The sequence below is a fragment of the Entelurus aequoreus genome, linkage group LG04 (assembly GCF_033978785.1).
Source record: "Entelurus aequoreus isolate RoL-2023_Sb linkage group LG04, RoL_Eaeq_v1.1, whole genome shotgun sequence".
Classification (NCBI taxonomy): domain Eukaryota; kingdom Metazoa; phylum Chordata; class Actinopteri; order Syngnathiformes; family Syngnathidae; genus Entelurus; species Entelurus aequoreus.
The window spans coordinates 8610764-8625922 of record NC_084734.1 but is presented as its reverse complement, the minus strand read 5'-3'; the positions used below and the strand labels follow the sequence as shown (position 1 = coordinate 8625922).

General features: G+C 37.0%; 1 protein-coding gene across 1 annotated transcript; it reads left to right on the top strand.

The window, feature by feature from the left end:
• Nucleotides 1-284: 284 nt before the first annotated feature.
• Nucleotides 285-14717, top strand: ran (RAN, member RAS oncogene family). Its single transcript, XM_062044151.1, has 7 exons — nt 285-403; nt 2597-2636; nt 2763-2847; nt 11067-11192; nt 12049-12236; nt 12313-12483; nt 14371-14717. Exons 2-7 carry the CDS (start codon nt 2610-2612, stop codon nt 14413-14415), a joined length of 642 nt encoding a protein of 213 aa, XP_061900135.1. The 5' UTR covers nt 285-403; nt 2597-2609; the 3' UTR covers nt 14416-14717.
• The last annotated feature ends 442 nt before the right edge of the window (nt 14718-15159 follow it).

Below are 15159 nucleotides of genomic sequence, written 5' to 3'. Positions count from 1 at the left end.
GGGAAAAAAACATTAATGCATGTATTTTAAACAGCCACACAATACTATACAGTATTAAAAAAAACACTTTATTTTTTAGTCAACTCTCGGAGAGTATTCAAATACAAATACCATCAAACTGAAATTGAACCATTTGTTTCGATAAAATGTGTTGTAATATTTTGCAAATGCCGTTGACTTCCTTCGTAACAATCCCGCACGCGTCGTGACGTAAGAAACATTAAACAGCGGACACTTTATGAAGTGGCAAACAAAGGCGGTGACGTCATACGGCTGCCTTTGGAGGGAGTTTTTGCCGCTGCACAGGTCACATGATTAAGGGCGGAAGCTGAATCATAGGCCACGCCGAATCTCCCGCGTACGCAGCGGCCATTTACTCTTGCCTCTCGTCGCAGCACCACCGGTGAGTCTCGGCCTTCTCAGGCCCCTTCTTCGTTTAGGCCACTTTCTCCTGAGGAGCGCTTTCAACGCGGGGGACGTTTTTCTTACAAGAGCTGTGCTTTGCTCGTGTTCCTTCTTCCCAGCAGCCGCCATTGGGAGGCAACGTTGGCGCTAAGTTGCTAGTCGAGTTAGCATGGAGCTAAGTAGTTAGCATGGCCTACAGAGAGAATGGCGCCCATGCTGCGTGCTAACAATGTACCCTGAAATACGTCCTCTTGTCTCCCTAAACTTCTTCAAATATGTGATATATAATGTCCAGCTAGCTGCCTCACTACTTTGTTTATCGGCGGCTTCCGTGTTTATCGATAGTGTTTAATTGATATTTGTGTCGAATGTTGTAGAACGTAGCAATGTGTTTAAATTGATATAACATTAGTTTGTGTCGAATGTTCTAGAACGTTGCAATGTGTTTTGATATAACATTAGTTTGTGTCGATTGTTCTAGAACGTTGCAATGTTTTGATATAACAGTTTGTGTCGAATGCTGAGCAAGGCTAGTGTCGAATGTTCTAGAACGTTGCAATGTTTTTAAATTGCTATAAAATTAGTTTGTCGAATGTTCTAGATTTTAGACATTCTACACCCGCCTCGCTTAGCATTCGACACAAACTAACGTTATATCTATTTAACACATTGAAACGTTCTAGAACATTCGACACAAACTAATGTTATATCAATCAAAACACATTGCAACGTTCTAGAACATTCGACACAAATTAACGTTATATCAATTTAACACATTGAAACGTTCTAGAACATTCGACACAAACTAATGTTACATCAATTAAACACATTGCAACGTACTAGAACATTCGACACAAACTAATGTTATATCAATTAAACATTGCAACGTTCTAGAACATTCGACACCAGCCTCGCTTAACATTCGACACAAACTAATGTTATATCAAATAAACACATTGCAACGTTGTAGAACATTAAACACAAACTAATGTTATATAAATTAAAACATTGCTAAGTACTAGAACATTCTACACCAGCCTCGCTTAGCATTCGACACAAACTAACGTTATATCAAATAAAAACATTGCAACGTTCTAGAACATTCGACACAAACTAATGTTATGTCAATCAAAACACATTGCTACATTCTAGAACATTATACACCAGCCTCGCTTAGCATTCGACACGAACTAACGTTATCAAATAAAGACATTGCAACATTCTAGAACGACACAAACTAACGTGCTATCAATTTAACACATTGCAACGTTCTAGAACATTCGACACAAACTAATGTTATATCAATCAAAACACATTGCAACGTTCTAGAACATTCGACACCAGCCTCGCTTAAAATTCGACACAAACTAATGTTATATCAATAAAAACATTACTACGTTCTAGAACATTATACACCAGCCTCGCTTGGCATTCGACACAAACTAACGTTATATCAAATAAACACATTGCAACGTTCTAGAACATTCGACACAAACTAATGTTATATCAATCAAAACACATTGGTACGTTCTAGAACATTATACACAGCCTCGCTTAGCATTCGACACGGACTAACGTTATCAAACACATTGCAACGTTCTAGAACATTCGACACAAACTGTTATATAAATTAAAACATTGCTACGTTCTAGATCATTCTACACCAGCCTAGCTTAGCGTTCGACACAAACTAACGTTATATCAATTAATCACATTGCAACGTTCCAGAACATTCGACACAAACTAATGTTATATCAATTTAAACACATTGCTATGTTCTAGAATGAACATTAGTTTGTGTCGAATGTTCTAGAACGTTGCAATGTTTAATTGATATAACATTAGTTTGTGTTGAATGTTCTAGAACGTTGCAATGTTTAAATTGATATAACATTAGTTTGTGTTGAATGTTCTAGAACGTTGCAATGTTTAAATTGATATAACATTAGTTTGTGTCGAATGTTCTAGAACGTTGCAATGTTTAAATTGATATAACATTAGTTTGTGTCGAATGTTCTAGAACGTTGCAATGTGTTTTATTGATATAACATTAGTTTGTGTCGAATGTTCTAGAACGTTGCAATGTGTTTTAATTGATATAACATTAGTTTGTCCCAGAGTCATATAACTTGGTATGTGACACTTGTAAACTGTTAGCATGCTAACCGCTTTGTTTATTTTTTTCCGACAGATAAGTCTTTACCATGGCTGTCCCAGTGGCCACTTTCAAGGTAAGTGTTGTGATGAAGGCAACATTTGGACTCAAATAAAAAATGAATACATGAACGATGTGATGTGCGTGTTCACCGTGTGTGAAGCAGTTTGAACTCACCGTGCTTTGGCTCCCTTTCTGACAGCTTGTGCTGGTAGGAGATGGAGGCACCGGAAAGACAACTTTTGTCAAAAGGCATCTGACAGGAGAGTTCGAAAAGAAATATGTTGGTGAGTGTAACGGTTGTGGACGTAATTTAACCACGGACATTGTGCTCATGCAGGTTACAATACCCCCACGTTCCTTGAAAAACTCACTTGGTGCTAGGAATTTTCAAAATGGGGCCCCATCAAGTCAGAAAAATGGGGTCACACTTTTTTGTAACCATTTTGAAAACAATTGATAAATGTATGCATTATCCTGTTATCTCACATTTTATATTGTTTTGGAAAAAGGTTCTCATAAACGTTACTTAATTTATTAATAAAAATAATCCAAAAGAAAACACATTTTTATGTAAATGTATTCAGTTATGAACATTCTTTAACTTTCTTCTTTTCTTCATGGATCTAAACTTTACTGCTGCCGCCCCAAAATCAAAGTTCCATCTCATCTCTGCATATTTTACTAGAATAGCCTTATGCGAATTACATATATCAAAATCAAGTACCTACTGTACTGTTTACTTGTTGAAATACCCTTTTTAGAGCAGATGTATACCGAAACCACCACTTTGCTGCTGCCAAAAATGTATTTGAAGGGTATTTCAACAAGTAAACAGTACGGTAGGTACTTGATTTTGATATATGTAATGCTCATATGGGTATTCTAGTCAAAGTTAAGATGTGTCAGCATCAAAATATTACTTGAAATCCATTTTTGGCGGCAGCAAAGGGGTGGTATGGGTAGATTTTAACTCTATAAAGGGTTTTTCAACAAGTAAATAGTGCAGTAGGTACTTGATTTTGATATATGTATGGCTCCTTAGGGTATTCTAGTAAAATATGTGATGTGTAAATATAAAAATATGTCGAATTGCTTTTTGTCAGGAAATATTACATTTAATAAAAATGTTGCATAAATTAATACATCCAAAAACTTTGTTAATATTTACTATGTGCAGGAAGATATAAGTTGCAATTGTATGTATCTTCCAAGCAAAGAGGTTTTATCACATCAACATGGGACTAACAGTCCTTTAAATGTCATTAATACCACAGAAAAGACAAACTGTCCTTTTTCGGACACAGTAAAGGCTTAAATAATGTCAAACACGTAGCGTCACAATAACCAGGACGAACAAGTGTTTGTCTCACGCCTAGTAATCCGCTGTGGACAGACTATAAAAATGGGACCCATTACCTCCCTGTTTGGTACTCGGGAGAATCAAAATTTGTTAAATGGCGACATGTTCTTAGAAATGATAGGGCACTGTATATGACATTTTACTTTTTTTGCTTTGTGCTATGTTTTAACCAGGGGTCTCAAACACACGCCCTGGCCCGCACCTTATTATGACAACTTAATGTTAACGCGGCCCGCGAGGTTTATATGAATGGCGATTGACAGCATCATACTTGCCAACGTTCCCAATTTTTCCGGGAGACGCCTGAAGGTGCAAGGCTTGATAGCACCGCTTTTAGCACCCTCTACAGTCTGCAAATATAGCGCACCTGCTCGGTCACACACGTTCAATGCAGCTTCTGTTTGCACACGTCAGTGACAGCAAGGCATACTTGGTCAACAGCCACACAGTTTACACTGACGGTGGCCGTAGAAAAAAAACTAACACTGTTACGTTACAAATATGCACCACACTAAAAAAGAATGACAAACACATTTCTGGAGAACATCCGCACTGTAACACAACATAAACACAACAAAATAAATACCCAAATTGCCATGCAGCCCTGACTCTTCCGCTACCACCAAACCCCGCCCACCTCAACCGATGCACGGAGGGGTGTGGAGGGGGGGGTTATGTGTGTGGGGGGGGCGGAGTTTGTAGTCAGGGCTGCATGGCATTCTGGGTATTTGTTGTGTTGTGTTTATGTTGTGTTACGGTGCGCAGGTTCTCCAGAAATGTTTGTCATTCTTTTTTGGTGTGGGTTCACAGTGTGGCGCATATTTGTAACATAACAGTGTTAAAGTTGTTTTATACGGCAACCGTCAGTGTAAACTGTGTGGCTGTTGACCAAGTATGCCTTGCTGTCTCCTACGTGTACGAGTCCAAGCTCAATACAACATGGAACCTGTCTGGCATGCTGTTTGTACAACCTATAGAGGACAATAAATGCAGAGCCATCAGGGTATGCCCTTAATTCAGTTATTAAGGTGAAAATCTGAAAATATTTTCCTTGAGGGATTTCTAGGAGAGGCACGGAGATCGTAAGTAAGCTGCTGGGAAAATCGGGAGGGTCGGCAAGTATGCAGCTGAGCCGCATCAGAGTGGTCAAAGAGCCGCATGCATGCGGCTCTGGAGCCGCGGGTTGCCAACCCCTGTTTTACAGCAAACCTTTTCCTCTTTCACCAATGAGATAATGAAATAGATATTAACGAGTCTGTTCATCTCTGGTGGTACACGCTTCTGCCTCTCGGGCGAGGGTTCGATCCCTGGCCAAGGTTGCATCAAGAACGCCAGTCAATGTAAACCATTGTCTCGCTGTGGTGGCTCCTGATTGGAAATATATAATATTTTTTAAATAAATATTGGACAGATTGTATCAGTTGGGCCTTTGAAAGTATTATATCCAACAATTTGCATTTAAGGCCTTAAAATGTCTAAAATCCCCCTAAAATACGATTTAAAAAATATATATATGTATCTTTAATCTATTCACATTAATTTTATTTAAAACATTCATAAACTTCAGTCTTGCTTTTAAATGTTTCGATTTTGAAGGAAAAGTTAAAACGTCACTACAAAACAGAACTAAGGGGAGGGCTACCAAGAGCAAGTTGACTGATTTGTTCCCTGGTGGCGTGGATGCTGCAGTGTCAGTGAGAAAGTATGTACCGTTAGTTTCTGCTGCGCATGGTGATGCCTTTTGTCTGTCAGACGGACAGACGTCTTGCTGAGGACAGACGGTCTGCCCCTCAAACGTGCTTGTGCGCTGACACGATGTCGTTTGGGCGTGAGGCCTGCTCGCGTCCATGTCATATTTGCCGACATATGCAAGCAGCACATGTCACACCACCTCTAGGCCGTCACACCAGCCGAATATCACGCGGTCATTACGCCGTCGCCGCACAACAACACAGTAAATAAGTACTTTTTGTTTTATAAAGTGCTTTTCACGGATAAAATCAAAAAACGCTGTACAAAACATAGGTGAGGTAAAACAATTCAATTAAAACGGGCAACATCATAAAAAGGATAAAAAGTGGATTTAATTGATAGTTAAAAGGTGCATTAACTAAATAATGATAATAGTAATAACACAGACAAAGTGCAAACTAGATAAAAGCCAATAATAATAATAATAACACAGACAAAGTGCAAACTAGATAAAAGCCAATAATAATAATAATAACACAGACAAAGTGCAGACTAGATAAAAACCAATTAGTAAAAATGAGTAAAAACTAAACATGGGAACACGATTGTTGCTCAACTAGCCATAATTTTGTTTGTTTGATGCACTGAGGGGCCCCGCCATGCAACGCACGGAAAGTCAGGACTAAAATCTTCAACTTAATGTGGAATTTGACTGTAAGCCAATGAAGACTGGATCAAACGGGGATAATATGGACTGTTCTGGGTGTACCGGTCTAAAGTCTGGAAGCTGCATTTTGTGCCGTCTAAAGTCTCTTTAGTGTTGAAATTAACGCGTGAATGATCATTTCCAGATCCAATTTTGACAGCAAATTTCTCACTTTAGGAATATTTCTGAGGCGATAAACTGTTTTTGGTCAGATGACCACAGTGACCCTCCAAAGACTTGGGCTGATCCACATAGTGGATCCACAGTGTTAGTGTCCAGGGGCCTGTGGGACATGCATTTGTCCCATTCAACAAAAAAAATATATACCGCGGAAGTATACATGCTTTTATTTTGAAAGCGCATTAGTCATGTGACTTCCTTCCCCAGCCCTAAGTGTGGGGGGGAGAGAGAGCAGTCTGGTTGGTGACAGGTCTGTTGAGAATGTTGCCATGAATTTTGATTGTTTAGAACTTCTCGTCGTTTGGTTGTATTCGTTTTGTGAAACCACGTGGTTTGAGTTAGGTCGTCTTAATTCTGGCTGGGTCACGTGAGACGGTCAGGTTTGTTGAAGATGGCCTAGCTCATAACAAAATCAAATGCTCTGAGGAGGAGCTGCAAGGCAACATTCGTCAAGCTAAAGAACATTTTGGAGATTGCAGCCACGAGAGACGAGAGCTCAGATAATGTAGAATACACACGGTGTACACACACACACACAATGGCCGTTGGCGATACTGTAGTTTTGCAATATTCTTTTTATCCTGAATTCCAAACTAATATTAGTTCACAACAGAGGCTTCTGGTGTTTTTAGTTTGGTTAGACATTTTGTATTTCAAAGTGAATGCTGTGAATACATTCATATACTTTATACTCCAATGTTCCTTCGTGTCTTTTGTACTTTTCGCCAATATCGATCTGAAATAGTTATTAAATTGTATTCATTGTGGTTTTAAATTTGACTTGTTGAAACCTGAACAATAAACAAAACATCTATAGTGTTAAAATGTCCTGAAATGTGCAGCCACTCCAGGTTACTCATCCTCGCCTCCACAGCGGCAATTAATACATTTATTTTTTCACAAGTACCATTGTCACTGACACCCTGAGCAAGCAACATGACGCCATGCTATCCAGGCTAACATGTCAGCAAATTAAACAAATAAATCCTTCATAGCCTGTTTTGAAATGTTGTAATACAACAAATAGTATATAGTTAATGCAAGAATCTGTATTTTAGGCCTAATCGCCCGGGCAACAGGATGTTTTGCTTGTATTTCAGGGAGTCTGTGATGCTACTGAGGTTCATTAAAGACAGGGATGTCAAACATGTTTTCATTGAGGGCCACATGGCAGTTATGGCTGCCATCAGAGGGCCGTTTGTAACAGTCAATAATGTATGAATTTGCCTCTGGATTTCATTATTAATGATCTATATTTTTAAGTAGACTGCCGATTTTACAGTAAACACTTTACATTTGTGTACAGCTCCACTAATGGACATTGGAGTGTTACTTTCAAAGGCAAAATTAAAGTATTGCTAGAAACATGCTTTTATATGGGACTTTATTGTATTATATGTATAGTACATGTTCCAAAAAGAAAAAAGCATAAAACACCACCAGAATTAGAGATATTACAAGTCAAAGTGATGAAGCTTAGTGTTACGCTCATGACTTGGTGTAACTAAACATTACCCTATAAGATGAAGGCAATTGCATTTTATTGATGTTTGAAATGTATTCAATGTTTATAAATGAATATTTAAATATACTAAATGTAAAAAAGGGAATAAATATTCAAAATAAGATCATTAAATGAAATGTAGTTTGGTTACGCCATCATGAGCGCAACAAGGTTGTAAAAGTTTCAACTACAATTCTAAATAAGATGTCAAAAGCCAACTGAAATCAAATACACACAGCTTAAAGATTGATCAATACCTATTCAAATTTAGTAATACATAAATATGATGATTTGTCAAAATATAAAAGAAATATACCTGACCAGAACGCTCATGATGGTTACACCAAAAAGTAGCGCTATGAATTGTGTTTTTCCAAGTTTTTGGGGCATTTTTATGCTATTTCCAAGCATCTCCTTTTTATTATGGTTGATTTTAAATGGTCAAACTAATGCATATTATATATGCATGCCCTAGTAAACAAAAAAAGTCATATTTATTTTGAAGTACATTTGTGCAGGTGGGTGTGAATGTACCCATTACCAGAGCTGTACACTATTACAAAATTTTACTGTAAAATACTGTTTTTTTTCAACATTTTACAGTAAATGGAAAAACAGTACCACTGTATTTTTTGGGGGGGAAAGCTGGCAGCTTAGTTGCCAGAATGTTTGTGTTAAATTGACATTGGGTTTTTACAACATTATATTGTTCATGGAAAAACTACAAGTTATTTTCTTTTTCTGGCAACTTAGCTGCCAGTTTTTCTATCGTAAAAACAAATGTACCGTCTTTCTATTTACAGAAATACACCAGTAAAACAACCGTAGATTTTACAGTCAAAAACTGGCCGCTCAGTCAACAGAATATTAACGCAAAAAAACAGTAGTTTTTTTTCAATTTACAGTAATATTCTGTAAAGAACATAACAATTATTGTCATTTTTATTAATTTGTTGGATAGTTTGCTGTTAAGTATTTTTATTTAGACAAAAACATGTTTGGAAAGAATGATAATATACTGTAATATTTGTTGCAAAAATTGATACTATTAAAGTTTAAAAGGTATGCAACTTCAAGCAGTACATCTATTTTTTTCTGTCAAAATGAAAAAAATCAATGACATTTAGTGAGAAAATATGAAGTGCTTTATTGACACATACACTACCGTTCAAAAGTTTGGGGTCACCCAAACAATTTTGTGGAATAGCCTTAATTTCTAAGAACAAGAATAGACTGTCGAGTTTCAGATGAAAGTTCTCTTTTTCTGGCCATTTTGAGCGTTTAATTGACCCCACAAATGTGATGCTCCAGAAACTCAATCTGCTCAAAGGAAGGTCAGTTTTGTAGCTTCTGTAACGAGCTAAAGTGTTTTCAGATGTGTGAACATGATTGCACAAGGGTTTTCTAATCATCAATTAGCCTTCTGAGCCAATGAACAAACACATTGTACCATTAGAACACAGGAGTGATAGTTGCTGGAAATGGGCCTCTATACACCTATGTAGATATTGCACCAAAAACCAGACATTTGCAGCTAGAATATTCATTTACCACATTAGCAATGTATAGAGTGTATTTCTTTAAAGTTAAGACTAGTTTAAAGTTATCTTCATTGAAAAGTACAGTCCTTTTCCTTCAAAAATAAGGACATTTCAATGTGACCCCAAACTTTTATATTTCCAATTTTTTTTAGGGCCAGATCTGGCCCTCGGGCCTTGAGTGTGACACCTGTAGGGATGATGTTTGATAAGGAATTATCGAGTTCGAGCCTATTATCGAATCCTCTGATCGAACCGATTCCTTATCGATTCTCTTAACGAGTCCAGATAGGTTGTTGTATATGGAAAAAAACACACAATATTTGGTTTAACAAAAGCTCACTTTTATTATATAATAAAAAAATAAAATCTAATAAATAAATATTGACTGTTACCCACCTAAAAAAATAAAATAAAATAAATAAATATTGACTGTTGTTACCCAAAGTATATTAAGTGGGATTTTTCAGAGAAACAAATATATACAGTAACACAAAAACAACCTGTCTCTGTGATCACTATAGGTGTATAAATAATAATATAGTGTTAAATAAAATCAGTCCCTTGGGCACAAAACTGAAAATAATACAGCTCTCCAAAAAGTGCACTTCTGCTGCTATTTGACATAACTGTTTGTTATGATGCTTTGACATTTTTGCACTTTATTTCTTTATTGAAAGAACATTCTATGAAGAGAAAAGTTCTTTGCAAATCTGGTTACAATGCTAATAAATGAAAAGTTAAAGCTAAAAAAAGAAATACACTTTATTGAGTTAACATTATTTCTTTATGGGGGGGAAATGTTATGAGCTAGAGAATATAACAACTACACTACCCAGCATGCAACGGGAGTTACGAGCATGCGCGGTAGCCCCGAAAAGTGTTGCATGTTGCCATGCTGTGAAAGTAAACGTCAAGAACTCAGCCAACACGCCTCGTCTGCATTATTTATAATTAGACAACACATCTACAGTGTGATTTTGTTTTGTTTACAAGGAAAGAAAAACAAAAGTTAAAAAAGGGAGATATGTTGTGTATATATATGTATGTGCTGCGTTTGTTTTAAGAACGTTGCGACAGCTGCCGTAAAGGAGGAGCGTTGCTATGTTTCCGTTTGGTGTAAAAGTGTTCGTCATGTGTTTTACCCTGCTAAAATCTCTCAGTAAAGTTATTCGATGGATTATAGCTTTTGTTTTGAACTTTATTACAACTTGGAGCGCATTTTTCCGTCCATTGTTTTCCTGCTTTCGCTATCTGCGCCTAATGACTGAGCTACGTGACGTCATTTATTGTGATGTCCCACGGAGCATTTCTGGTCCGGACGGGATTCGAATAAAGAATCAACTCTTTTCCTTTACTATAGTGGTCTCGATAACGGGTACCGGTTCTCAAAAAGGGATTCGAGTCCGAGGACTCGGTTCCTTTCTTATCAAACAACCGGGAAAACCGGTTTCGAGTATCATCCCTAGACACCTGTGATTTAAATGTTTTTTTATGAAGGATGTCTTCTCCTGTGCTTGCAGCTACACTCGGAGTGGAGGTGCACCCCCTGGTCTTCCACACCAGCAGAGGACCACTGCGGTTCAACGTGTGGGACACAGCTGGCCAGGAGAAGTTTGGAGGCCTGAGAGATGGTTACTACATTCAAGGTGACCTCAGACTCACAACATTGCATTTGTTTCACTTTCAATCATTAACACTTTTTGTTAAGTCCACCCAGGATGTAATGATGTATAAAACATTATCACATAATTGTTGAATAAGATCAATAAGTACTTGTACACAATTCTTAAAATCAAGGTGTATTTAAAAAAATAAGACATTATACTTTCTTGGTAAAATAGATCCACTATGGACTGGACTCTCACACTATTATGTTAGATCCACTATGGACTGGACTCTCACACTATTATGTTAGATCCACTATGGACTGGACTCTCACACTATTATGTTAGATCCACAATGGACTGGACTCTCATAATATTATGTTAGATCCACTATGGACTGGACTCTCACAATATTATGTTAGATCCACTATGGACTGGACTCTCATAATATTATGTTAGATCCACTATGGACTGGACTCTCATAATATTATGTTAGATCCACTATGGACTGGACTCTCATAATATTATGTTAGATCCACTATGGACTAGGCTCAAACACTATTATGTTAGATCCACTATGGATTGGACTCTCACTATTATGTTAGATCCACTATGGACTGGACTCTCACAATATTGTGCGAGATCCACTTGATGTACATTGCACAGGTCGCCCAGGGGGGGTCCCCACATCTGCGGTCCCCTCCAAGGTTTTTCATTGGGGTTTTTTTTCTTGCCCTGGGATCTGAGCCGAGGATGTCTTTGTGGCTTGTGCAGCCCTTTGAGACACTCATGATTTAGGGCTATATAAATAAACATTGATTGATTGAAGTATAAAATAGCCTGGCTTTGAAGCTCACGGCCATATTTTGACTGCATGCAAACGTTCTCCCTCCAACAGCTCAGTGTGCCATCATCATGTTTGACGTCACCTCCCGTGTCACCTACAAGAACGTACCCAACTGGCATCGCGATCTGGTGCGAGTGTGTGAAAACATTCCCATCGTGCTGTGCGGCAACAAGGTGGACATCAAAGACAGGAAAGTCAAAGCCAAAAGCATCGTCTTTCATCGCAAGAAGAACCTGCAGGTAAGATTGCACGACTTTTGTTGTTTACGTGGAGACTGAACGCTTCACGCTCACGTTGTGACCGCTGTCTCCCCAGTACTACGATATTTCTGCCAAGAGTAACTACAACTTTGAGAAGCCTTTCCTGTGGCTAGCAAAGAAACTAGCTGGCGATCCCAACATGGAGTTTGTGGAAATGCCTGCCCTCGCTCCCCCGGAAGTTGCAATGGACCCCAGCATGGCCGCCAAGTATGAGGAGGAGCTTCAAGTAAGTTCAATGTCGGGTTGTACGGTATACCGGTACTAGTACAGTACCGCCATACTAATGAAACATTAGGTAGAATATAATAGAAAGTACTTTATTGATCCCTGGGGGAAATTCAGCACCACAGTTCGCTCACAATAGACAAACACTTAGACTGTATTTATATTATTCACTCAAAATACCTATTATACAGCATTCTTCACATGTGAGTAATATAAATAGTCTATTATACAGCATTCTTCACATGTGAGTAATATAAATAGTCTATTATACAGCATTATTCACATGTGAATAATATAGTCTATTATACAGCATTATTCACATGTGAATAATATAAATACAGTCTATTATACAGCATTATTCACATGTGAATAATATAAATACAGTCTATTATACAGCATTATTCACATGTGAATAATATAGTCTATTATACAGCATTCTTTACATGTGAGTAATATAAATGCAGTCTATTATACAGCATTATTCCATGTGAATAATATAGATGCAGTCTATTATACAGCATTATTCACATGTGAATAATATAGTCTATTATACAGCATTATTCCATGTGAATAATATAAATGCAATCTATTATACAGCATTATTCACATGTGAATAACAAAATGCTGTCTATTATACAGCATTATTCACATGTGAATAATATAAATAGTCTATTATACAGCATTATTCACATGTGAATAATATAGATGCAGTCTATTATATAGCATTATTCACATGTGAATAACAAAAATGCTGTCTATTATACAGCATTATTCCATGTGAATAATATAAATGCAATCTATTATACAGCATTATTCACATGTGAATAACATAAATGCTGTCTGTTATACAGCATTATTCACTTGTGAATAATATAAATAGTCTATTATACAGCATTATTCACATGTGAATAATTTAAATGCTGTCTATTATACAGCATTATTCACATGTGAATAATATAGTCTATTATACAGCATTATTCACATGTGAATAATATAAATAGTCTATTATACAGCATTATTCACATGTGAATAATTTAAATGCAGTCTATTATACAGCATTATTCCATGTGGATAATATAAATACAGTCTATTATACAGCATTATTCACATGTCAATAACATAAATAGTCTTATACAGCATTATTCAAATGTCAATAATATAAATACAGTATTATACAGCATACAATAGCTCACCGGCGTCACAATGTAAACAAACGTCATGAGTGGATCTACACCTGCCATCCACTGTAATGATACCAAGTACAGGAGCGTATCTAGTCGATACAATATTTTTTTAGCATCACAAAATGTTTTTCTTTTTGAATATTTATGTTATGCTTATAAACTCAGTAAATACGTCCCTGGACACATGAGGACTTTGAATATGACAAATGTATGATCCTGTAACTACTTGGTATTGGATCGATACCCAAATTTGTGGTATCTTCCAAAACTAATGTAAAGTGTGAAATAAGAGAAGAATAAGTGATTATTACATTTTAACAGAAGTGTAGATAGAACATGTTGAAACAGAAAATAAGCTGATATTGATGAACAAGTGGATTAATAACCCATTTTTACAGTTTGTCCCTCATAATGTGTACAAAATAATAGGTGTATAAATGACACAATATGTTACTGCATGCGTCAGCAGACTAATTAGGAGTCTTTGTTTGTTTACTATGTTCACTATTTTATTTAAGGACTAAATTGCAATAATAAACATTTATAAAAATGTAACACCTTTATTTAGAAAAGTATCTAAGTACATTTAGGTACCTGTACCAAAATATGGGTATGGGGACACCTCTAGTTCAATGTGTCGACTGCAAACTTGAAAGTTCCAAGTAGTGACTTGACTGTAAGACTGTTCTCTGCCACCCTGTCAGGTCGCATCACAAACGGCACTCCCAGATGACGAGGATGACCTCTAACCTGTTCCCCGAGTCCCCCCACACCCCTCTGTGGAAGTTAACTTGTTGGTATTTTGCCCCCATAGCTGTAAACCCCTTAAGATTTTTTTATTTTTGAAATCTTTTTCTGTTTTAAAACTGAGTTAAAAGGAAAAAAAGAAATAAAACTTGGTTGAAAAGTTTCAGGTGCATTTCACTGTATAGACACATCCACCCAGGTGTTATTGGCATGGCAATATGCTTCTCTTCTTATCACCATCCGCTGCACTTGACCCAGCTCACCATGCTGTTGGAAGGTGAATAAAGACGTTCTCAAGACAACATGTCCACACTGGTGTTCTTTTGCCTCTTCTTTCCAGTTTGTTCTGAAGGCCACCAGAGGGCAGTCATGCTCAGTCCATCTGTTGAATGTTCTTGCTGTTACATAAAAGTCTTATGTCCACTGATACTAAGATGCCACTACACTGATCTGCAATGGTTGCATGTCCATCTGAATAATATTCCTGTCACAACCTATTCAATTGCAAACTTCTTTAAGAATACAGTATCACACAATGTCTACTTTCTATGATATTACCCTTTTTACCAAGTTTGGATGTCTTGTGCGCTGAAAACTAACTCCAGAATGTGCTCATTTTGACTTAAGTACGGTTTTCCAGGATGCTGAGACAATACTAACAGTTTGTACATGTTTTGATTTGAGCCTGTATTTAATTGTTTAGAATATGCCAAGAGCCAATAAAAAAATAGCTTTGCATTGCAAAT